We start from the raw sequence: 25,713 nt of genomic DNA on the forward strand, positions 1-25,713 counted from the left end.
TGACAGTCCCACACAGAAATATATTTATTTATAAAGCTATGACCATTAAATGAAGTGACCATGCTATAATTAATACTAGTCCTTACCACAAGAACAATATCAGTTTATTTTCCTAGGAGATTGAGGAAACATTTTTGAACACATAGATTGAATTCTAATGTCAATTAAATTTTGGAAATCTCATTAAAAACTGTACTCAATCATCTGGTAACTAACTGTAACACTTTTTTAGTAGGACTATTTTTGTGCCTCATGCCCTGCTTTGAAGCAACAGAGAAGAGTATTTAAGTTTGATATATTGGAAAGTTCCTTTTGCAAGCTCCCCATCTTAATAACACAGACAAATCATACCACTTTACCAATTTAGTAATTAATAAGACAAATTACAGAGCAAAATAAAAAGTCTATACCTTGGAAGTGAAAAAGGATAAATGACTCCTCCCTACCTGTCCAGTTTTTTCTTTAGTATCTCCCTCCTCCACATACGAGTGTGTCTAAGCAGGCCAAGAACACATAATAATCATAAAATAACATACCCTGGGACAACCAGGACTTCAGAATTTCCAAAATCTATCATGAATATTTGTATCAGTGCAACTTCGTGGACTAAGTATTTGGTTGGACTACGTCTTCTGATATTTTCACTTCCTATTGGAATTAATTCAGTAATAGTTCCTCGACACCACATTCCATTTTCAATACTGTTGACAAATATTCTTGCACCTAAACAATGAGGGAGATGAATCATTATCAATGTTTATGGAGAAAAACACCCAATAACCTCTAAGTTACAAACATGTACATTAGTTTCACCACTAAGAAGTCTTAATTCATGTATTTACTGACGACATACAGTGAATACACAGCCCCTTGTCAAATGCTATGAGAGGGATAAATAAAGCTAGTATATTCTGACAGTTTCTGTAATACAGAAACTCATGAGCTAGACAGGGAGGTAAAAACAAAGAATACAAAGTCAGCAGTCCTTTACTGAGGACCTGTGTTTTATGAACTGTAACAAAGATGAATGAGACCATGCTGCCTCAAGAAGCTCAAGAAAGGAAAAGAGACAGGCAAATTAAGTTACTATAATACACTATGCAAAACATTAAAAGAAAAAAGAACTTCTAGCCTTTTGCATGTACACACACATGTGCACAGATACATGCATGCTGAAATTTGTAACATACTTCTTTGGAAGCATAAAGGAAGAAGCAATTACCTTCCCTCAATTAAAAGTGGAGTGAGAGTAAAGGAACCAAGAAAGGCAGAGTGGGAAAGGCCAAAATTAAGAAATGTACACACAGTGGACTTCAGAAAAGGGGAAGACGAACCAAGGACGTAGCAGCAGAGGAGGGCCTCATGGAGGCATCAGATGAATTACAAATAAATAACCAGGAAAAAAAAGATCAAGCCAGAAAGAGGCCCGAATTTTTACGTTTACAATGGGCTCAGCAACATTCTCAATACTTTGTGTGTGAGTTCACCTCCTCCCCACAACAACCCCATGAAAGTGGTCTTCCACCCAAATGTGTGAGGAAAGTAGGCAGACAGAGCCTCGTAGCTACTAAGGAGAGGTAGCAGGTGGTGTTGGAGGCCATCCTTTTAACTAATTCAGCATTAGAGAGAAATTTGGTATGACCTGGTCACAGATTATATACAAAGATGCTCTATAATCCCCTCTGTATATGCTAATAAACACAGGATAGCTGAGAGGCAATTTTAACTTCTACCAAAACATTAGTTTGGCCTTGAGATTGTCATCAACCCTTTTCTTATGTTGCTATATACCACATGACCTATATTTTTAGTTTTAAACTACATGCTATTAAAACATTCTTTCTTGCAGTAGGTGAGATACAAGTCTACTGGAGCTACTTGTTAGTCCTTATAATGAAGAACATAGGTAGGAAAAGGGAACAGGGGATACTCTGCTAAAGCATCATATCACATTTCTTCCCTTACCAACCACTTCTCAAAAGATAAATGAGTATTTAAATCATGTATATTTGCCTTGAAATAATAATTATCCTTGACAATTTAAAGCAAAGGATGAATTTCTGGCTTTCTTAGCATATTTTCTGAATCTAAACTGAGCTTTTGGGCATATATTAAATTTAAAGAATTATTTCCAGCCATAAAAAAATAAGTTTAACACTACACTTCCCGCTTTAGATGCTCATAATTTAAACCCTGTTTTTTAACTTTGAAAATTATTATTCATTTTTGTTAGTATATGATGGTTCTAGTCTTCTGATATTCTGAAAAAAGACACAGACAAGCTGGGAATTAATCACACTTTTAAAGAACTACTATATAAAGCTAAACAGATCATACAGTACTTTCTGGTATCAGTTATATGCAGGTGTTGACCAATGTTAGCAGAATGAGAAAAATGCTATAATAATAAGTCAAATCATAGCCTCATCTTATTATAGATACACCATATTTAATCCATGTTATAAGGGAAGTATTTGTAATGAAAGTTTAAATTACAGCAAATCACATACAGCCTTAGAATTAAGATGGGCTGATTAAGTGTACCTACCATGCTGTGTGGCCCAGGAAGATATTTAAAAAATATCTCACCTTACTCCATAGTGGAGTGTTTGTGTACCTCATTTGACAGTCTATTTTAATATTTAGTTAAGTTATCTAAATAAGTTAAATAAAATTAAACTTATGTTAAACAATTTCAAAGCCTTTTACGCTTGTACAAATCTGTATCACAAAAAAAGTCCATATGGGTTGGCCAAATATTACAATATTTAAATAAACTTCAGATTTTAACTTGGAGTAATATTTCATTACCTAGCTCCAAAATGTCTGAAGGATCAAGGTGTAAACTCTTATTGCAAAACTGGTTCACCTTCTTTTCCAATACTGTTGCATCTTTTATTTGTGAATACTTCCGAATATAGAAGTGGCAAGGATGTAATTACATGGCTTACAAAAACTAGCTCTGGAGAACCTGGATAAGAATATTTAAACCATATTAAGAAACCAAAAGTTAGGAAAAAATTCACTAAAAACAGAATGCAATATCCTCTAAAAGAATAATAAGTGTCTTGTAGCACTGCAAACTCTAGAAGACCTAGGCCCCACAAGAGTCCAAACGATAAAACAGTAACTAGACTGATAAAACAAATAGAGCCCACTTTCACAGATTTCTTTTGCAACCCGAACCATGAACATTTTATTTTACTTGTAAAATGCGTTAAATAAATGAGCTGTAGTTCCTGTGGTAGTTAGGTTCTAAAGTCAGAGTATGTGCTATAACTCTACTGTTTTACAACAAAACACCAACGTTTATTTATAAATATAATTGGAACTTGGAACCCCCTTGATAATGATTAGGTTTCCAGTATAGCTCCAAATCTCCTTTAAACTGTACTAAATCAAAAGAACCAATAATTAGCTCATAGCCACTCTGACTCCTAAATCTTGTCAGGCTGGAGAGGTATGAAAAAAATGCCTGGGAAAGCCAACATATTGAGCAGCAATTGAGGGGAAGATGTGCATGTTTTGGTGGAAGCAAGGGTTGGGTAGAATAAGACAGTGAGAAATTTTTTGTATATAGTAGTAATTAAGCCAAGTGTTTTTACTGATATGAAAAGATCTCAGAGTACAATGTTAAGAAAGGAATTAAAAGAACAGAACAGTGTGTATGGCATGCTACGTTTTGTGCACAAAAACAAAAAACGAGAACTAGAAAAATAATATCTGTGTATTTGTTCGAATATGCATAAAGAAACTCTGGAAGGGAAGAGGAGACTAGATGGAAAGAGAACAGGTTAGGGGAAAAGTTTCATGGGGTGTTTTAATATGTATACATTTAATTTTTGAACAATGTAGATGTTCTAGTAAATCTAGTAAAAATGTTTAAAAAACAAAGACTTGAAGGAATTGAAGGATAGATGATAAAAACAGAACAAACAGATCATTTTACCTATCCAAAACAGACTGCAAAGAAAAATATGCATACTGAGAATGAGGTAAAGAGATAAGCACGTGTAACTGGGGAGATCGCTGAGAGAAGTGCTATAAATTTCAGAAATATTTTTGCCAATAACAGCCAGAACTTTAACCATTAAAAAGGAAGACGTTTTACATATCAGTAAAATTCATGTTACTCATGGCCTCACTCTTCTTAAGAGTTACTATACATAAAGTACCTGCTTTTGATCCAAAAGGAGATTTCTTCTGAAGAGGCTTTTTTTGATATTTAGGTGTCTCCGTAAGATAATCTGTGCAGCATGCTTCATCAAAATAGGGAAGAAAGACAACTGTATTAATTTTATTATGTTGGCAATGGCACACTTAACATACTGTTTAAAAAGCTGTACTTGAATTGGTAAAACACTGGAGTGGCAGGACCCCCGTATCAGTAGGCAAAATACTGATAGTTTTCTTAACTCACTGAGTTAATCAGTGACAATAATCATCCAGTGGAAATGAGAGAAAATAGCGTGTCCTTTTTTATGTATCCAAAATATTCTGGAAAGTCAACCAATGAAACAGACTGGGGGGGGGGTGGGGTGGGGGAAGGAAAAAACCGAAGTGGATCTTGAAAATGGTCCTGAAGAAGACTGACGGGATAATTGCACACAGCGTGATCTCACTCTGGTGCTGATGGGAGACACCACTGGAAACCCAATCAAACAGCTGTGATACATTTAAAGTGTGACCACTCAGATGCTATTGTACTCATGATAGTTCATTTTATAACAGGAGGTATCTCAGAACAAAGATTTAAGACATGGTCTTCTTAAATTTAAGGACAAAGTCACAATCTCTCATTTATTTATAATATTTTCATCTTTTTTTTGGCCTTTTTTGTTTTGTTTTGTTTTATGAGGGGGAGGTAATTGGGTTTATTTATTTATATTTGGAGGGGGTACTGGGGGTTGAACCCAGGACCTTGTGCAGGGTAAGCATGCACTCTACCGCTTGAGCTATAGCCTTCCCACTATTCTCATCTTTTATATGGGTGGAACACTAAAAAGTCAAATACTCTAATCTTAAAATTACATCTCAGAGCTTAGCTAATATTCTTGAATTAAAAATAAAAATAATCTGAACTTTAGGAATGTGACAGTAGAGGCATGGAATCAATAGGTGTTAACTCACAGTGAGGTGTAAGTAACAAAAACATGTTTAAGTACAGGGACAAAGAAGAACTAATTTTGCCTCTAATTCCAGACATGATACATTATTTCTTTGCTTTTGTATTTTTACTCACTTTCCAGGTTTTCTTCAATAATTTCTTCAATGATCACATCAGGGCTGGATCCCATCTGAGGTAAAGCAGCAGTGGTTTTAGGGGATGTTGTTGCAACAATCTCTTTCTGTGGCTGGAAGTTTTTTGCTTCTAAATGCACATTATTGGTTTCCCATCGCAAAGTAGTTGGTGGGGCTTCATTAGTTAGGACAGAAATGTCAAACTTCTTCTTTTTTAGTGATGGTTGTGTACGACTACAAGCAAATTCCTTTTTATGATTATTGTTCTTTAGAACATTCTGTCCAATTTCATTTTCTTGAGGATCACATCTGTTTAAAAATATAAAGGCTACTTTAAGTCATTTGATAAATTTTTTATATCCACCTTCAAACCGTTTCCTTTACACCTGACAGTTAATACTGTGACATGTGCAGAGTTAGTCACACAGGTGTCTCACGGGTTTTTAACAGCTTTATTAATGTATCATTTACACACTGTCAGATCCAGTAATTTTTACTAAATTTACTTGTGTAACCATTGCAATCTAATTTCGAATATTTCCATTACCCTAAAAGAAACTTTTGCCCATTCTCAAGCAAGCCCAAGGGTTTTAAAAGGTCAAGAGGTAAAAATCAATGAGAGGCTGAAGAAAGAACCTGACATAGTCACATCACAATGATTTGATCCTAAAAGAACACTGGATGTAGTTTTTAATTTCAATCCATTTTCAAAACTGACACATTGTAACTGACTGTACTGGAATAAAAAAAACTGTTAAGAACTCTAAAAAAAACCAGCTTCAAATTTTTATTTGGCTTAGGTATTTAATTTTAAATTATGTTAAGATTATTTCTTTTAATTCACTGAAGTAAAAATAAAGTATAGGAAGCAGTGAGGGGTACAATCCAATCCTAAGCAAATTACTAGAAACCTCCACCTAGGCTAAAAGTCACCATTCGTTTGAATACTTTGGGAATGACTGTTCAACAGTCACCAACCTACAGCTGATTATTCACTTTGCTCCATTATTTTTCTGTCTTCTTTACAAATCCACACAGATTTGGGCTCTCAAGTATAGAAATTCTATCAAAGAAATGAGGTTGAGTCGCAAAAGTTTTAGTTAACTCATGATAGATTTAGTTTCTTCACAGATCACCATTTAAGAGCGATTTCAGAAATAAGAACTAACAAAGCCAACTGGAATCAGCACTGACCTATCTTATCTGTCTCTTAACACACACTGAATAAAGGTCCAAACACCTCCTGACAACACACATATGTACACAACTTTGTAACTGAAACATTTCTTTCCACAACCAACTCTCATCTGAACTTTCTGAGACATTTAACACCATCAACCAACTCCAGTCTCATAAACCTCTCCTCTGACTTCTAGAACACCACTCTCTCCTGCTCCTTCTCAGTTTTGTTTTGTTTTTTGCAGGTTACCCTGTCCCTAATTTAAAATTTATTATTTTTCGAGGGCACTGTACTTGATCTACTTCAATATTTGCTCTCACTGGGCAAACCGATTCCTTTATTACCACCTGTAAACGGTAGAGGCAGGTCACAATGATACTTTCCCTAAAAACTAGGAAGAACTTTAAGATTACTCAGAGTTAAATTTGAATCAATACAAACTCTTACAGAGACAGAATAGCATCTAGGATTAAAAATAACTGACAGTCACCATATTCTAGTCATGAAAATATCCAGATGCATGTAATGACTGGAAAGGATGATTATCCATGGAAGTGTAAAACGTCAAGTCACAGAGGAAAACGGGGGCCAGGGCTCCATGTACGGGGGATGATGACTTGAGACAAAGTCCTCTCGTAACATCCTCCCTGTGGGGCAAGGGCTGCAGCATGCTGTCTAGGACTGATGCAGTTCAGTTATTTGATAAATCTTACTCTCTTTATTCCCAAAATGCTGCAAACAAAGCAACCTCTGATGATTTGGCTTCTTGTGTCTGTCTGGATGTTGGAAGAGAATGCCAACGTGACTGTTCTAGTTCCCGTGGCAATTCTATTTGCCCCTTAATTTAATAAACTGCACTCAATTTAATAAACTGGCACTCTTACAAGAGTTTACTTGGCTTAGACTAGATCTGCTCATGCCTGTTTCTGAGCTGATGAGGCTGTGGGTGGGACCCTCATTAGTTTCCCAAGGTGATGAATGTGGTGCTTCTAAGGGGATGATTTCCCCAGGAGACATACCACCTACAGCTGGATGAACTTACTTTCTTCTGCAGGGGGTGGTTTCTAAAGTATTTATATTTGGACTACTCCTGAGCAAAGAGTCAAGTCCAGAACCTCTTCTTAAGTTTCAGCACATACGGCCTACTTCCCTCTGGACATTTTGCCCTAGAGACACAGTAAACCACAGCAACCACATACCCCACTATCTCCCCCTCCCAACTTCTTTCTTTCCTGTGTCCCAGCCTTGGTGGATAATACCACAGTCCACCAACTTAGTCACCAAAGACAGACCTATAACTCATCGAGGACGCCTCCCTTTTCTTCATTCCTCACACCCAACAAACTACTAAGTTTCATCACTTTTCCCAACTTAACATTTGTCATTATCTATTCCTCTCCAGTGCTCTACCTATGTTTGGTTTCTCATCATTTGCTGACACTATCTATATAACAGCCTAAACCATCCTTCAGCTTGCAACCTCATATTCTTCCAAAGAATCCTCTCAATGGTCACTAGAGTTATCTTTAAGAAATGTAACCTAATTCTATTTGCTTTCATGCTGCAAATCTTTCAGTGGTTTTCTATTATTCACAGCTGAGCTGTCCAACAGAGCCTTCTGCGATAATGAAATGGTGCAGTGCTACCCAATACAGCAGCCACTAACCACACATGGCTGAGCACCTGAAATGGGGCTAGTGCAACCAAAGAACTGAACTCTTCATTTCATTCAGTTTTAATTAATGTATGCTTAAATTTAAATGGCCACATGTGGTTAGTGGCCACCATATTGGATAGCACAGGTCTAGGAAACTAAGTGCAGACGCCCCCGCACAGCATACAAAGTCTAGGATTTAGCCTCCATGTACCTTCTGCCATGTGGTATTATACATGCAGTTCCTTGAATGTAGTATGTTATCTTCCTGTTAAGATACCTGCCTCCCTCTCCAACTGCTACTCATTTCTCATGGACGAAGAAACATAAAATCTCCTCTTTCCAAGTCCCCTGTTACCTACCCCCTGCCCCAAGAGCTGCTCATGTCCTTCCTTTGCAGCTCCATTAAATTCTGCATGTGCAACTTTCACAGCAATTACGCACTTCGTTACAAGGGTCATTCTCTACTTAGTGCAACTTCTCTGCATAAATCTCAGTACCTGGGGTATTAGTACCTAGCATAAAATCAGTGTTCAATGCTGGCTGAATGAACGGCTCTCAAAGATGATTCAGACACGTATCATTGAGTGCTGATTCCTTCTACGTCTTTTAATTCTTAAATATCTTACACAGAATTTAAATGATAGAAACCACGCTGCCCTTTACATTGTTTTTCAGCTTTTGACTCACAAGTACGACACTAAACATCAATTTTTCTGTCCCTTAGATAATATTTCTGTCCCTTAGGCCATGTCAGACACTAATGGCATGTTGCTATTCTTTTAAATACTTACTTTGTTGAGTCTTCAAATTCAATCTTTCCCATAGTGTTGAACATACAGATGATCTCACCGCAATTCATGTTCAACCTACAATTAAATACTTCACATAAAAAAATGTTCTAATATAAGTTTACTACTTTCTCTAATAAAAATTAGTTGCTGACATTAAAAACTCCAAAATACAGAACATTTAATAACTTTGTAATTTATCATAAATTACTTATTTTAATTTAGTTGCTAACTTGGGAAACATTTTTGAACTGAATTATCAATCAATAATTGCTTGCTATTTTAATAAATTTAGGCTCTAATACATCTTTATACTTAATTATGATGTTCTCCTGAATTATAACTTACTTGGGAGAGTTCCTTAGTTTTAGAGAGCTAACCTGTGACAATTCACTCTCAAATGTTAGCTTCAAAGTCTGAATAATCTAGAATCAGAAGAGAAGTATCACTTATGTGTGCATTTTATTTTGTTATAAATACTGTTGAAACAGAATGAGATTTGAGAAGCAAAACTATACCCTTTAGGTATTTCACTAAGTAACATGCTTACAGTTTGATCTTAGGCAAGTAAAATGAGGGATGCATGTAAGTGTCTGTGACTCCCCCAACTCCAAAATTTAAAATCTCTTGGAGATACGTATTAACAGACAGCAACAACACAGGACACTAGTTAATAAATGGAATATAGCTACACAGTTCCAGAGGCATTTCTGATCAGATTTATTTTGCATCTGCATTGCTATCCTCATGTTTTTCTTTTTTTCCCCCATCTTCTTAACTAGACTAACTAGGATAAAGACCAAATTTTACTACTTTTTTAACTTCCTAATGCCTCACATGTAATACACAGAAATTGACGATTACTGTTTTTAGAACTATAGCTGGAGGGAGGCCTGGCCAAGTGAGATGGTGGTAAACTCTTCTCCTTTAATTTGCAGTTCAAGACTTTAGAGGCAGGTAAACCAATGGCTTCTATTTTGTACCTCAGTTCAGTCCAAACATCTCATTATCTATGGGTAATGAGGCCCTGAGGATTCAAAGACAATAGAGTAGGATCTATACCCCAAGGGAGCAAGACAGAAATTAGCAAAGAGGACTGATGGTTAACCTTGTCCTGCCAACGAGCGCATAAGAAACATATTTCTCTCTCTGCACAACTCCAGGCACATCACTAGAGGACAGGATAGAGTGAAGCATCCTGTCTCTTGACCTGCACATCTTGGGGTGGCAGGCTGAGAGAAAAACCTGAATGGGATCTTGGTAAGTTTTTAAGCCAAGAGCTGACAATCATACCTAACTGCTTATAAAAGGAAAATAGAGTCCTATTTAATTTGCTACTCTTACTTGTCCTCATTTTCTATTCTAGTGACCTAGAAACAACTCTAGATTGAGGGTCACCCTACTTGTTCTTGAATCGTGTTACATCATTTCCCTGAGTGATAAATAATATAACAAAAGTCCAAACACATTTATTAATGTTTGTCTTAGAATTCAAACACCTAAGAATTCTAAACTGATGCCATTACAAGTTAGGATAATCTGAAAAACAAATTTTTCTTAGGTTTTAAATATCATATTCCAAAGTAGGTAAAATAAGCTACCACAGAAATAATTCACATGAAATATTAAAACTACCTGATTCAGGTCACAGTATGTCCTTAGAGAAGGTGCCGATTTTAATTCTCTTGCTATCTTCATAGCTGCATCCAAATCATTTTTTTTCTCCTCAATGTAGCTCTTAGCCATCATTACATTTGATAAATAATCACCTGTATTTCTTACTACTTCTTCACACAGGTTCTTTTTCCTTCATTTACGATAAAGTTATTTTTCAGTATTTCATAAACATTTTTATGACAGTAAGTTTACAGTAACTCAACAGTATTGAAAAGATAATTTCACTATTTTGTGAACGTAAATAAAGTAAGATTATTAAAAGGGGCATTCAGTTGAACTAAAATGTATTAGAGTGGAAGCTGTGTGCATGTAACTAGAGAAAAATCAGCCTCTGTAGGAGGACACAGTTATCATGTCACAGAGACAGCTGTCAGAGCTGCATAGTAAGATAAACCCTGGATGATTCCACCACCACTTTTAAAAGTAGGAGGAACCCTGGCCATCTTGCTGTCATTTGTGCCATTACATCAAACACATTCTGTGCTCATTTCTCACAAGAATCTATCTGTACATTAAAATATTTCTATAAGTAGATACATATTACATGAACTTAAAATGATATTTATAAATACTTCACCAAACCAGAACTTAATTAACTATTATCTTAAAAGTAATCACTCAGGAAGCTTATAGTATTACTCCTTCATTACTTACCTCATTTTACTCAAGAAATTTTCTGTGCCTATGTTGCAATTACTTTATTATGGAAATAAAGATATTTTGCACCAAAAATTATAGTGTCTAATTGCTCATTTTATTCATCAAACAAATGAGTAAAATGATTTCCTCAAAATCAAATCTGGCCTCCAAAAAAACTCGGCTACACTGAACAGTCTGAAAAGGAAATTAAGAAAACCATTTACAATAGAATAAAAAAAAAAAAGAATGTATTTAGGAATAAACATAACCAAGGAGGCAACAGACGTGTACACTACCCAACACTGCTGAAATTAAAGAAGGTAAACTAAATGCAAAGATCTCTCATGTTCATGAATTAGAAGACAACACTGTTAAGATGTCAATACTACCCAGAGCAATCTACAATTCAAAGCCATCCTTATCAAAATCAGAACAGAAAAACCCATCCTAAAAGTGACATGGAATCTCAAGGGAACCCAACCTTCCAAAACAATCCTGAAAAAGAACAACAAAGTCGGAGAGCTCACACATCCTGATTTCAAAACTCGCTACAAAGCCACAGTAATGAAAACATTGCTCTGCTGCCACAAGGACAGACAGACAGACAGCCCAGAATTAAATCTTCACATATATGGTCAACTGAGTTTCGACAAAAGTGCCAAGACCATTCAATGGAGAAAAGACCCTCTTTTCAACAAATGGTACTGGGAATGAATGACGTTAGGCCCTTTCCTTACACTATATACAAAAATCAGCCCCAAATGACTCAAAGACCTAAATGTTAGAGCTAAAACCATAAGACTGTTAGAAGAAAACACAGAGAGGAAGCTTCAGTATTAGATTTGGCAATGATTTCTTGGATATGACACCAAAACATGGCAACAAAGAAAAAATAGATAAAACAGACTTTATCAATTAAAAACTTATTTAGATCAAAGAATGCTATCAAGAGAGTGAAAAGGCAAGCCACAGAAGCAATGTTTTCTTAGGTCAGTCTGCCAAGGCAAAAGAAATAAAAGCAAAAATAAACAGATGGGACCTAATCAAACATACGAGCTTTCGCACAGCAAAGGAAATTATAAACAAAACAAAAAGACAACCTATGGACTGGGAGAAAATATTTGCAAATGGTGGAACTGACAGGGTGTTTAATTTCCAAAATATACAAACAGCTCTTACAGCTCAACATCAAAAAAAATCAAAAAACCCAAAACCCCAAACCAACAATGCAATAGAAAAATGGGTGGAAGACCTAAACATACATTTCTCCAAAGAAGACATACAAACGGCCAACAGGCACATGAAAAGGTGCTCAACATCACAAATTACTGGAGAAATGCAAATCAAAATCACAATGAAGTATATCACTTCACACCAGTGAGAATGGCCATCATCAAAAAGTCTACAAATAGGGGGAGGGTACAGCTCAAGTGGTAAGTGCATGCTTAGCATGCAGAAGATCTTGGGTTCAATTCCCAGTACCTCTTTGAAACATAAATAGGTAAACCTAATTACTCCCCAAATAAATAAATAAATAAATATTTTAAAAGTCTGTAATTATACAAATATAATAAATGCTGGAGAGACTGTGGAGAAAACGGAACCCTTCTACAACTGTTGGTGTGAATGTAAACTGATGCAGCCACAATGGAAAACAGCATGGCAAGTCCTAAAAAAACTAAAAATAGAGTTACCACATGATCCAGCAATCCCACTCCTGGGCACATATCTGGAAAAGGCAAAAACTCTAATTTGAAAATATACATGCACCCAATGTTAATAGCAGCACTATTTATAGTATCTAAGACATGGAAGCACCTAAATGTCCATCAACAGATAAATGGATAAAGACAATGTGACACACATACATACATAAACATATATATATATACACGTATATATATATATATATATATATATATATATGGATATTACTCAGCCACAAAAAAGAATGAAATAATGTCCTTTGCAGCAATATGGATGGACCTAGAGATTATCATACTAAGTGAAGTAAGTCAAAGATAAATATCATATGATATCACTTATCTGTGCAATCTAAAAAAGTGATACAAATGAACTTAGTTACAAAACAGAAACAGACTCACAGACACAGAAAACAAACTATGGTTACCAAAAGGGAAAAGGTGGAGGGATAAATTAGGAGTTTGAGATCAACAGATACACACTACTATATATAAAACGTATAAACAACAAGGACTGACTGTAAAGCACAGGAAACTATATTCACTAACTTGTAATAATCTGAAAAAGAATATATATATAACTGAATCATTTTGCTGTACGGCTGAAATTAACACAACATTGTAAATCAAATGCACTTCAATTTAAAAAGTCAAAAAAAAAAAAGCCACAGAACAAGAGAAATTATCTGAAAATGATATATTTGATAAAGGATTAATATCCATAATGGATACAGAACTCCTACAACCCAGCAACAACAAAACAAATAATCCAATTCAAAAATGGGCAGAGGACTGGAATAGATATTTCTCCAGAAAAAAATAAGCAAATGGTCAATTGAAAGGATATGGTCCACAATACCACTAGCTATTATGGAAATGCAAGTCAAATACAAAATCAGATACCACTTCACATCCTCAAAATGGCTGTATTTTAAAAAAGAGAATTAACAAGTGTTGGTAAGGATGTGGAGAAACTGGAACTCTTATGCACTGCTAGTGGGAATGTAACCTGTGTAGCCAACTTAGAAAACAGTTTGGTAGTTCTTAACAAGATAAACATAAAAGTACCCTGTGCCACTAAACTGTACATTTTTAAATGGTTACAAAAGTAAACTTCATTATGCATATATACCACTGTTAAAAAATGTAATAAAAATGTATGCACATGACCTATCACTTAAAATTTTATAACTGAGTATTAAACATGAGATACCAACAACATTGAGGAATAAAGAATATGATTCATTCATCGTGTATTGAGCCTATGTTCTAGATATCCTAATTAGACTAAAAAAAAATAAAAAGAACCCAGACCAAAGGGGCAAGTACCATTACCAAATGTATTTCTTACTTTTATGAGCCTGCCTCTTGAAATACAAAAATGTGATTAAAGATTATTTAAGCTCTTATATATCAAAGTTTTAAAAAAGGATGGCTATATAACAGTATGGTGGTATTTGTTTACAAATGAGTATTAGAAAGTATGTTATTATTTTCTGTGATGCAAATAAACACAAGAAAAAATGATGAAATTACGTACCAGAAAGAGTATGTTTGCATTTTCCCAAGTATGCTGAATTCTACAACGGGATTCAGAATTTGAAATCATTTATCTATGCTAACTGGTTTAAGAAAGAAATTATCTGAACAGCTTTGGATCAGAAGGCAAATAGCCAAAAAAAACAAAAACAAAAAAAACGCTGCTCTTCATTTTGAAGCTGTAAACATCAGCCTATAGGGACCACCCATAACCTTCCAAACTAGTTTAAAAGTTACTCATTACTTTAATCTATGCAAAGGAATAAAATGACAAGTTAATGTTAAAAGCTTCAGTTTCATTGAGTCTATATTTTTAACTTATTACCTGGAATCAAGAGAAGTAAAAAGCTGATCAAACTGTTTCTCCAGAACCTCTATAAGACTGACTGTTTCCTCTTTTGTTTGACTGTGTACGTGTTCGAGCATCTGGGAAGAACATAATACAAAGATATAATTTGGTATTTCTATTTTGGAGGAACTGTACTCTTTAACATAATTTTGAAAGTAAAAGATACTTTTTGGACTTTTCAAAATAACAACACAAGAGGAGATTAGATGATAAAAATGGACTAATTCACAAGGTTAAACTTTAAATCCTGGTACTTGTTAGCAAGATCACATCTTTTTTGGCAAAAGTTTTGATAAACTGGCAAAAAGGCCTAGAAAACCCACTAAGTTTTCTAAACTTCTTATCATTTCAATCAGTACAGGAAATGAATCGTTTTGGATAGCTGAATTTCTCTCTGGTAGGATTCCTTAAATTTATAAAACTTAAAATGTAGTATTAAAAATATTTGAAATAAAGTGTTAACTATTTCACATACTTCTTCATATTTTCAAAGAATCACTGCTTGGTATCTGTGACCTTTTCTTCTTCCAATTTCTTTTTGGAATGGGAATATCTACCTATGCCTATCCAACCAGTGTATTTTAGGAGATAATTTATTAGTTTCACACATTCACAGTTGGAGAGGAATTTTGCCCCAGCATGAGTCATTCTCTGAGTCTCACCTATACCTGATTTAGAAGATACTTAGATGAGATTTTGGAGCTAGAGTTGACGCTGAAATAGGTTAAGAATTTGGGGTATGTGAGATGGGATGAATGTATTTTGCATGTGAGAAGGATATGAATCTGGGAGGGCCAAAGGGCAGACTGCTATGGGTTGAATTCTGTACCCCACTCCCCTTTCAGATTCACCTGTTGAAGTCTTAACTCCCGTATCAGCTATAACCCTTTGAGTGCCTTGGCTGTGAATTTGCTGCTGCTGGGTGTAAGGAATTTGTTCCTTCTCAATAAAGAAGTCTCTCTCTCTCTCTCTCTCTCTCTCTCTCTCTCTCTCTCTCTCTCTCTCTCTCTCTCTCTCTCTCTCTCGGGTGACAGGGTTAAGGAGAAAAGAGCATAAGACTCTGTGTAACGATCTACAGCCAGATAACACGCAATGCTAGAAAGGTGATCTGCAATGCTTCCAAGACAAAACTCAGCTCACAGCAAGCGGAAATCACAGCTCCTTAACAGAGCTCCAATTTCAGCATGCTGCTAGCACAACAATGCTATGAGATTACTGCTAGCAGGCCATGAGAGGTGTCCATTCTTTTGTATATTTCTCTTATCATTTGATAGTCATACTTAATAACTGAATGCTAAGCTCCAATTTCAGTGATATTACATCCAAATTACACAGTTAAAGAGAACATGCCTTAATTTATGATAGAATTTAATCATTCAAAATGCTTACTTTTACAGCAATACTTAATTCTTCAAAATTCTGGCCTGCTATCTTCAATGCTTCATCAATTTCTTCCACAGTTTTAGTCTCCTAAGAAAGGGAAGGGGAATATACAAACACAAAGTATAAACATAGATGCTTAGATACAACATAGCAGCTGCAAACGCATCAAGCTACCATTGCGGTTACAGACCCACTACAGAAATCAGAAAAGAAGCAACAATTAACATTTTAGTTTTGGTGATAGCATCCCAAATTTCTTTTAGGTACCTTTTTGGAAAAAATGGAATTATGTCCTACAACCATTTTGCATCTTAAAACTACCTGAAAAATTTATCATGGCAATAAATATATATACATAAAAAGTAACAGTTCTTAAGAAAAAAAGATTATAATTTGGCTATGTTAAGATTTAAACAATGAAGGTGAAGACAGCGCTCTGTCTTCTCTCCCAGCCCACTAATGATCCCCTTAACAAAAAGATGTAATACTTCATTCAGCAGTATTTTGGAGTTTGTCCTGTTTCTAGTCTTAAATTAGAAGAATACATTATTTAAAGTGATATGGAGTAGTAACAGGTAAAACTCAATCTTCCAACAACAATTACACCATCCTTTCAGTCACCGATAAAATACCTGGTAAATCACCCTTAGAATTTAGAAACTTGCACTTTATACAATCTCACAGAATGTGAATTCAATAACTAGGTTCAAAAGGAGGAAGCTACGTGCAGGTAAATATCAAGAGCACTGACAGAGCTGGTCAAAGGCAGAATGGGCTAACTTGGGAGGAAAAGAGAATTGCTGAAAACAGTTCAGAACAAATCAAGAGATTCAAGCAAGGGAGTATAGGTTTACCTCTGTTACCTTCATGTTTTCAAAAGAATCTACAGTTATAGGAACCTTGAGAGAAGAGGAAAGTGAAGCTACCAGAGACAAAGTAAAAACGTCTGGCCACGTGTCACTTGATGAATAACATTCTTCATACCTCCATTACAGCTGATGGGTTCAGAACAGTCCCACGTGTGAAGGCTGAATGTTCTAAACCAACAGTTAGCCGGTCAGCAGTCTTTTTAAAGTCCTGAGAACAGTTCTTTATTCTGGAAAATGTCAAGTACATTTATTTTAAATACCAACATTAATATAATGGTTTCAATCCTCTAGTCTGATTTTTACTCTCTCTCAAAAATAATTCAGGGGGAGGTTATAGCTCAGTGGTAGACTGTGTGCTTAGCATGTACGAGATCCTGGGTTCAATCCCCAGTACCTCCATTAAACATAAATAAATAAATAAACCTAACTATCTCCCCACTCAAAAAAACTAAAAAAATAAATCATACCATGACTTCTAAGAACACTTAACAGTGGGCTCTCAATTATCTATGGTAAGTAAAGACAGGGAAACCATGACTAAATATGCTTTCATATAAAACTTAATTTTAAGCAAGAATTCAATTTCTTAACAAATTCCTAAAAATAATAGCTTACAGTATAAATTGTGCTTGAATTTCCTAACCATCTCTCCTTCTCTGATATTTTTTGGTAGACATGTTGATAATCCTTTAACTGTCTCAAGCTCAATTATTTATATACACAAATGCCAGCTATTAAAAAATGTACTTATAGGCCTAGATAATGTATATAAAGGTAATGAATTTACCAGATAAGTTAGTTTCAAAGAAAAAGTAAGCTACATTTCTTGAGTACAGATGCTAGAGTTTTTGCCTATTTTTATCTTTATATCCCTATGTTAGCTAGCACACAATAAGCACTCAGTGTTTGTTGGATAAGTAAATCAGAAGCCTATGACACTTCATGGAAGAAACTATTATTAAATATGTTACTCTCATAGAGAGAAATAATAGACTAGATAATTTTTAAACATTCTATTACTTAAAAAGTGAACATTCATGTTCTTAAAAACATATGTGAATGCTTTGGCCATAAGGAGTCCATTATTCAATTCCTGTTTCAAAATATTAAAAGACAAATCAGGAAGGAAACACATCATGTATCAAAAGATACTTCTATTTTAAAAGATATAACCATTTAAACCAAATTCTACTGAAATTAGGAAATAGAGGAGTTTCTAACATAAGTATATTTGACATGGAGAACTAATTTTAAAATGGTAATTCAGAAAAAACTGGGGTACCTAAAACAGATTCATCTACTTCTGAAAATGAAATTTCACTTTGCAACCATATTCAATATTATATAGATCTAGACAAAAGTACAATCAAATTTGACTTGGACGATGTATAAAAAGAAAGATTCATACAGAAGCCCACATTTATATTTTCTCTTGGGAAAAAAAAAGGATAATCTCGCAACACTGGGATGGTCTTAACACAAAGCAGTAATTGGCTGGAGCTGAGTACAGGCTACCTGCTTTGGAGTGGGTAAACCTTCTGTCTGCCACAATCCTTAACGCTCATTTAATGTCAGTCTGTCTCACCCAGTAAGTCATCTGCTAGATTCCTGTAGGTGTTCAAATTTTTTATGGCCACTGACTCACAGGAAGCCAAAAAGATTCCTGAAGTGATTACTCTATTCACTCAGAGCCTATGGAGGAAGTGACCGGTGGAATGCAAATACAGCAGTTGGGAGCAGTACTGGTATTCCATGAGCCTGAGTTTCACCTCTGGTTCTCTCAATAACCAACTGCTGGACTTTAGCTAAGTGGTTATGCTACCCAAAGGAAAAACTGTTCTGTTGGTTTCTATGCATGCATATAAATCTGGACAGAGAAGCTACAGCAATAACATGAAAAGTCATGACAGTTAGTCTAAAGGATTTTGGATTTTACCTGGATAGGTAATGAAAACCATAGAGCAGGAAAGGGTCTGAAGTCCTAAGGAGGTAGCCAAAAGAGACTAAAAGAATCAAACAGGGTGTAGAAATGGAAGATAAATTATAAATATGGGTGATATTGTGGAAATAGAATCTTCAGGAGGTAAGATGGATGAGATATGAGGAACTGGGTGATCTATAGATGTTTGGGCCAATAACAAAATTGAAAAGTTTCAAATGAGACTGTTCCTTGAGGGAACCCTATATTTGTTTTATTTCTCATATAACTTACTTCCATATTAAATATGATTTAAGAAGTTAAAAGTTATACAAAAATATAATTACCATCTGAGTAGCGTCTTGGTAAATTAATAAGAAGATTCTTTGACCCTTAAAAAGTTGTGAAGTCAAACTTCACCATTTTTTAAATCATGATTCATTCCACAGTCAACCCTAAATGTACATTCGCCTAGGATCAAAAAATGATTTTCAGAAAAACTACAGCAAATGTCAAAATATCACGGTTCTTCGTCTAACATTTATAAAATGTTTACTCTGTGTCCAGCACCAGGGATGTAGAAAACAATAAAATATGGCCCTTGCCATTAAAGGGGCTTGTAGACTAGAAGAAGATGACAAATATAAATAAGTGCAATTAAAAAAAACACAGGTGCTCATCTCCAGCTGGAATATGTTAAAAAAAACTTTGCATACTATTTCAAGAAGAGAATTTATTAATACATATACATGTAAAATCTTACACAAGAATGGAAAAATGAATAAAATAATCTCAAAGTTATCACTTTCTATAAATCACCTCTCAAACCACTTCTTTTCAAAATCCTGCATTATATTGTACTCATACTACTGTTGAGAATCAATAGAAATGTACGTTCTTATTTTTTTCCTCCATTATCTTCTCACTCAGCACACTAGTTTTTGCTGAAGTCTATTCTCAGCTTCTCTTACTCTGATGTGGCAATCTTGCATTCTTTTCTTTCCCCACTTTAAATAAGAACAAACTAATGCTGCTTCTTTAGGAGTTGGAGTCTCCATTTCATTTACAGCTAAGATAAATTACAAACCTAAAGAGCAATGTATAAACAATGGGTTACAAACACTAATCTAAGAATGACATTTTACCAATAATTCTAAAATAACTCTTCGAGAAATATGTTAAACTTCAAACACTAAAATAAGTGCACACAGAACATACTTTTTTGGCTGCAGTTTTTCCATAAAAGACTCTTCTTTAATATATCCATCTATTGGGCAGTATCCTTGTTTTGTATTTATAGTTGTAGCAACCTTAGGATAAAAGATGAAAGTAAGAAACCAGAAAGTCACTCAATAAATTCTGTTTATCCAGAATTCAAAAACCTAGTGTGTCATCCATAGATAAAGTTGAAAATAGCTCTAAAGATCCTGAAATCCTCTTTAAATCAAAGAAAAAGCAACATTTACATGTTTTTATCCTACTTTATTTTTTTTAAAAAATCATTTAATTGGCAATTAATTAAGCAGAACATTAACTATACTTCACTCTGCTACATTTCTAAAGGAAATACTTGGAACAATACTTTTAAAATTCACTGTAAAATTTTTACAATGCTATTTTAAGGTACGTACAAAACTCTAAAATACTTGGGAATAACTATAGTAAGAAAAATACAAGCTCTAAGAAAAGAAAACAAAAAACTTTATTGGCAGTCATAAACAAGAACTGAATAAATGGAGAATTAGGTTAGGGTCTTGAAGACAAAGATTTAAAACCCTAAAACACAACTGATATAAAATTAATACAATTCTGAAGTTCGTATGAAAACATAATGAGCAAGAATATAAAATTTTTAATATAACATTCAGTGGAGATTTATCCCACCAGAAAATAAAGCTACTGTAATTAAAACACTAAGGTAGTGGCACAATACAAGTCAACCCTTGAACAACGCAGGGCTTAATGTGCATGTAATTTACAGCTGGCCCTCTACATGTGTGGTGCTTCTGCATCCACGGATTCAACCAACAGCAAACCATGTAGTACTATAGTATTTATCTACATAGCGGACTTACACAGCTCAAACCTGCACTGACCAAGGGACAACTGTAAATGAATAGAACAGAGCCCTGAAACAGATCCACAAATATATGGGAACTTCATATAGACTATAAGGGGCATTTCAATTAAATAGAGGAAAGATTGATTATTCAATAAATCATGTGGGAAAGTCAGCTAATTATTCTGAAGAAGAAAGTCACATACATCATATAAAATATAAAGGGATTTAATACTTACTTTTAAAAAAAAAAGTATTGAAAAAAAAGTACTGTAACTCTGAGATGGAAAATCTGCCTAATCAAAGAAAACCTAGAAGCCACTAAGGAGGAGGAAAAACAATTCAAGAAGGAAACATTTCTGAATGGTAAAATGTAATAAACAAAATTAAAAGTGAAAAATTGGGAGAAAACATTTAAAATACACAGGACAAAGTGTTAATATCTCTATCACATGAAATAGTCTGACAAGCTAGAAAAAGACAATTCAAAAGAAAAGTATGGAAAGGACCAAAAAGGATCCGTTAAAAATCCTCCCAGAAGAGGAGCTAAGAAGTCAACATATGAAAAATTGCTCAATTTCACTAGTAGTCAGGGAATTTCAATTTAAAACAAGGAGATACCCACTTTTTGTCCATTAAATGGTCAAACATTAAAAAAAATGGACAAACTCAAACACAGATATTTTTTAGACCTGGAAACTAACAGAATCTGCAGATAAGATTTTTTTGGTGGGAGTGGGTTTCAAGAATTGTGCAAAGATATGGTGAAAAATTTTGAAAACCACCTAAATGTTTTATCATAAAGAGATTAGTTAAGAATTACAGCTCTTATGTACCATAGTTTATTATATAGTCTTTGAAAGTACTGCAGCAACATGGATGGACCTGGAGATTGTCATTCTAAGTGAAGTAAGCCAGAAAGAGAAAGAAAAATACCATATGATATCACTTATATGTGGAAACTAAAAAAAAGACAAATGAACTTAATAACAAAACAGAAACAGACTCACAGACATAGAAAACAAACTTATTGTTACCAGAGGGGAAAGGGGGTGGGGGGAAGGGATAAATTTGGAGTTTGAAATTTGCAGATACTAACTACTATATACAAAACAGATAAACAACAAGGTTCTACTGCATAGCACAGGGAACTACATTCAATATCTTGTAGTAACCTATAATGAAAAAGTATGAAAATGAATAAATGTATGTATATGTATGACTGAACTATTATGGAGAGATTGACACAACATTGTAAACTGATTATACTTCAATTAAAAAAAAGTAATGTAGGAGACTCTCATGAGAATAGGTTAATGCTGCTAAGAAAAATAAAGCAGACTACTAAATGCGATAGTCTCTCATTTAAATATATACCTCTGGTGGGAAAGAGGATGTTCTGGGAAGGTTTTAAGTATAAGGTACCAAAGATAGTCATGTATTATTAGGTTATCAGGGTAAAAGTGTTACTTTAGGAAAATCACAATGGAGCAATTGTTATTTTTAAGAGTGTCCCCTCAGAACTGAGGACTAAAACTTATTATTTCTATCTGCCTCTTCATTTATGCCCTTTTGGCCTGGCATTTCATAGTAAGAGCTTAATGTTACTATCAACAGATTTGATACAGGACATTTCTTCCAGAAAATTTAAGAAATTATTAAATACAACTGATTTAAAATATTTCAGTTAAAACTGTGTAAAGATTCTTAACTTCTAACTTTTTTTTTTTCACTCTAGCATCTCTACGAATGTAAATTTGATGACACACAAAGGTTGAGGGGCAGGGCAAAGTTCAAAATTTGCTTGCATGGTATTGGTGTGGAAAATGCAGGTACAAATCTGAAAGGAATATTACTTCATTAAGATAAAAATAAATAGAGGCAATATTCCACAAAAATGTCCAAAAAAGTCAAAATATATAGGCTAAGTGTATAAACTTAACCTTGCATTCCCTTTGATCACTTTGAACAATCATAAAGTGGATATGAACAGCTTATCTTTTGCTAGGTTCCTTAGACTCAGGAGCAAAAATGCAAGTTTTTAGTTCCTAACTAAAAGTATGTCTTATTTCTCCAATATTTTCACCTTTAACATTAGGTTGTAGTGCATTCAATATGAAAGACTAAAACTTACCTCACAATCAGGGCATATAATTGTGCTGTATTCTTCAGTTACTAACAAGCACCGTTCACAAAAAGCATGTCCACACTGAAGTTCATGATGGTGACCTACAGATGAAATTTTATTGTGAATTAAACTTTGCACAATTTGTTAATGTTGAATGTTCAGTATAATCAGACGGAAAGTTAAAGGGGATTCTCTTGTATAGGAAAAGATATGTAGTTTAGTTGGAAATGGATGACTTATTAAACGAAATTCAGGAGAAACAAAACAGGTCAGAAGGAGGGAGAAAAATGAGAAGAAAAACCAGGCAGAGCTATGTAATATTGTTTGCATTCATTTAGATGGTTATTTAGCACCTATACTTCTTCAAATTTGACATCTCTTATAATCATATAAAGTGCTCTCACATACTTCATTTGATCATTGTAAATTGCATGGCTAAGAAGGCTGGGAATATTTTATTCAACCTAGGGATGGGTAAACATTTTAGTGATCTGGGGTAAATGGTATAATCTAGACTCCAATCTAGTTCTGTTTCCAAGTCTAATGTTCTTTCTACTTGATCATACTGCCCTCTGCTAATTTGTATCTCCCAACCTGTGATGGGACAGAGAGGGCCAATTTGAGACACTGGCAAGACCATTCTCTTCATGATCTAAGACACTGGCAAGGACAGAAGTCAGATGCCACTAATGTCACACACACATGACTCATATAAAGATCATCTTCACAAACTTAGCATTTATGAAGGGAAATACCATAATCTTATCTTTGGAGTAGGGAGGGAATTAGTGTTTAATGGGTAGCATTTCAGTTTTGCAAGATGAAAAAGTTCTAGAGATCTGTTATACAACAATGTGAATATACTTAACACTACTGAACTGTTCTTTTAAAAATGGTTCAGATGGTACATTTAATGGTATTTTTTTTTAAACCACAATAAAAAAGAAACCAGAGAGTGATTCCCCGACCACACTGAGAACTGGAATGCCAATGGCTCTATTGCCCGTGCCACAATCAGGATGTTGCAAATGATGTTGCGGCCAATTCCAGAACCCTAACCCCTGTGCCATGTTCACACCAGCAAGGTGGTCTTGAGTCTTGCCTCTCCTCTGTATGATACCGTAATTTTGATTGAAAAACCTAGTATCAAGATGTTAATAATCTAAGTAGAATTTGGAGTTTATCATAATAAGCATTCATTATAGCTATGTCACTTTCACAGGTTGTCGTTTTAAAAGACTTTGCAAGAAAAAAAGGGAAAAAGAAACTAGATAAAATTAGTCACCATTCACTATAAAATTAGTGTTCTTGCTAATTTATATTATAATAATTGCATTCTTTTGATTAAAAAAAGCTTTAGTTTTAAAGCCAACTGAAACATCTGAAGCTAGCTCACAATCAAGCTAAATTTTAAAGCTCGTTTAAATTCCAGAGATAATGTTACTAAAGAAATCAAAACTATTTCAATTGTTTTACTTTTATAAGGTTTCTGGCATTGTACAAAGCAAAATAACTTGTGCTGCATTACAGCTTACAGCAGTTTCACAACTTTGTATGCACGGGCACTATCTTTCCAATTGAGTACTTCTCAGCATTATAATAAAAATGTATGGAAGAAGCAGTGATTTTAAAATGCCATGTTCTAAAACTTTTCTTTGTAATACTATCTCATTCGAATAATGGCGATTTTCTATGCAACAGCAGTGATCGAAATTTGGGGTAGGGGAAATTTGGCTCCCCACCGAAAACACAACTAACCGACTTTTCCCACTCGCTCATGTCTCCCAAATGGAGTCCGTCTTGGAGGGACTGAGAAAACTGACTTTCCCTTCGAAAGTGCAAAGATTTAACAGGTACACAGCGTAATAAGGCTTTCAGCAGCTCCAGGAGTTGCAATTCAACAACTCGCCCCTGGCAGAGACACAGCGCCGTACCGCCTTTCCGGTTACATTAAGTAACTTGAACCTGTTCCACCTGAGGGGAGTCTTGAGGGAGCGAATCAAGGGCGCTCGTTCCCTTGCCGCACAAGGTCAGAACGCAAGACGCACAGAAGTGAGGTGCTGTCTGCCAAACCGAGCCGCGTGCCCCGGCCCATCCCCAACGTCCGTTGTGTAATTTTAGAAACATTTCACAGTGGTCTATTCGTTACTACAACAAAAACTACACAAGGAAGCCATGTTCCGTTGCTTCACCACAGGATGACGGCTAGGGCCTCACAGCTCCCCTCTCACCGACCTGCGAACCGGCCGGTGAGGAAGGGGCGGCGCACGGGGAGGCTGGGGGTGAGGAGAGCCGCCCTCGCCCGTCTCAGCGCGTCCCAGCCTCGCTCGCCTCGCGGCCCGCGGGCTCCGGGCCCGGCCTCGACCCGCGCACGCCTCGCCGCCGCGGCCGCCCCGCCCCGCCCCCGCGCGGGCCGCGGGCTGACCCTCAGGCCCTCACCCGACGCTCCGGGCGCCCTTCCTCCACACCGGGCGCACAGGGCCTCCCTCGTGGCCTGGGCTCGGGCTTGCCTCTCCACCTGCCCGCAGGAAGACGGGCCGCGCCGAGCCCTCAACGCCTCAGCCGCCATCGCCGCCTCCTCAG

The 25,713-nt window shown here is 35.5% G+C and overlaps 1 protein-coding gene across 4 annotated transcripts; it reads right to left on the reverse strand.

Moving 5' to 3' along the window:
• LOC116283276 (RING finger protein 17-like) lies at positions 1-25,713 on the reverse strand. 4 transcript variants are annotated; one of them, XM_072957697.1, is made up of 13 exons: positions 25,570-25,713; positions 23,137-23,231; positions 20,162-20,253; positions 17,141-17,252; positions 16,163-16,243; positions 14,750-14,850; positions 10,502-10,673; positions 9,215-9,291; positions 8,870-8,944; positions 5,243-5,550; positions 4,176-4,259; positions 2,870-2,971; positions 1-723 (listed from the first exon to the last, which is right to left on the reverse strand). In XM_072957697.1, the coding sequence occupies exons 1-13, from the start codon at positions 25,697-25,699 to the stop codon at positions 521-523; spliced, it is 1,632 nt and encodes a 543-aa protein (XP_072813798.1). In that variant the 5' UTR covers positions 25,700-25,713; the 3' UTR covers positions 1-520. The 4 variants fall into 4 exon arrangements, with proteins under 4 accessions (XP_072813798.1, XP_072813797.1, XP_072813800.1 ...); XM_072957696.1 differs by having other exon boundaries at positions 4,176-4,286; XM_072957698.1 differs by having other exon boundaries at positions 599-723; positions 2,812-2,971; positions 4,176-4,286.

Source organism: Vicugna pacos, unplaced genomic scaffold, assembly GCF_048564905.1.
Source record: "Vicugna pacos unplaced genomic scaffold, VicPac4 scaffold_21, whole genome shotgun sequence".
Taxonomy (NCBI): Eukaryota; Metazoa; Chordata; class Mammalia; order Artiodactyla; family Camelidae; genus Vicugna; species Vicugna pacos.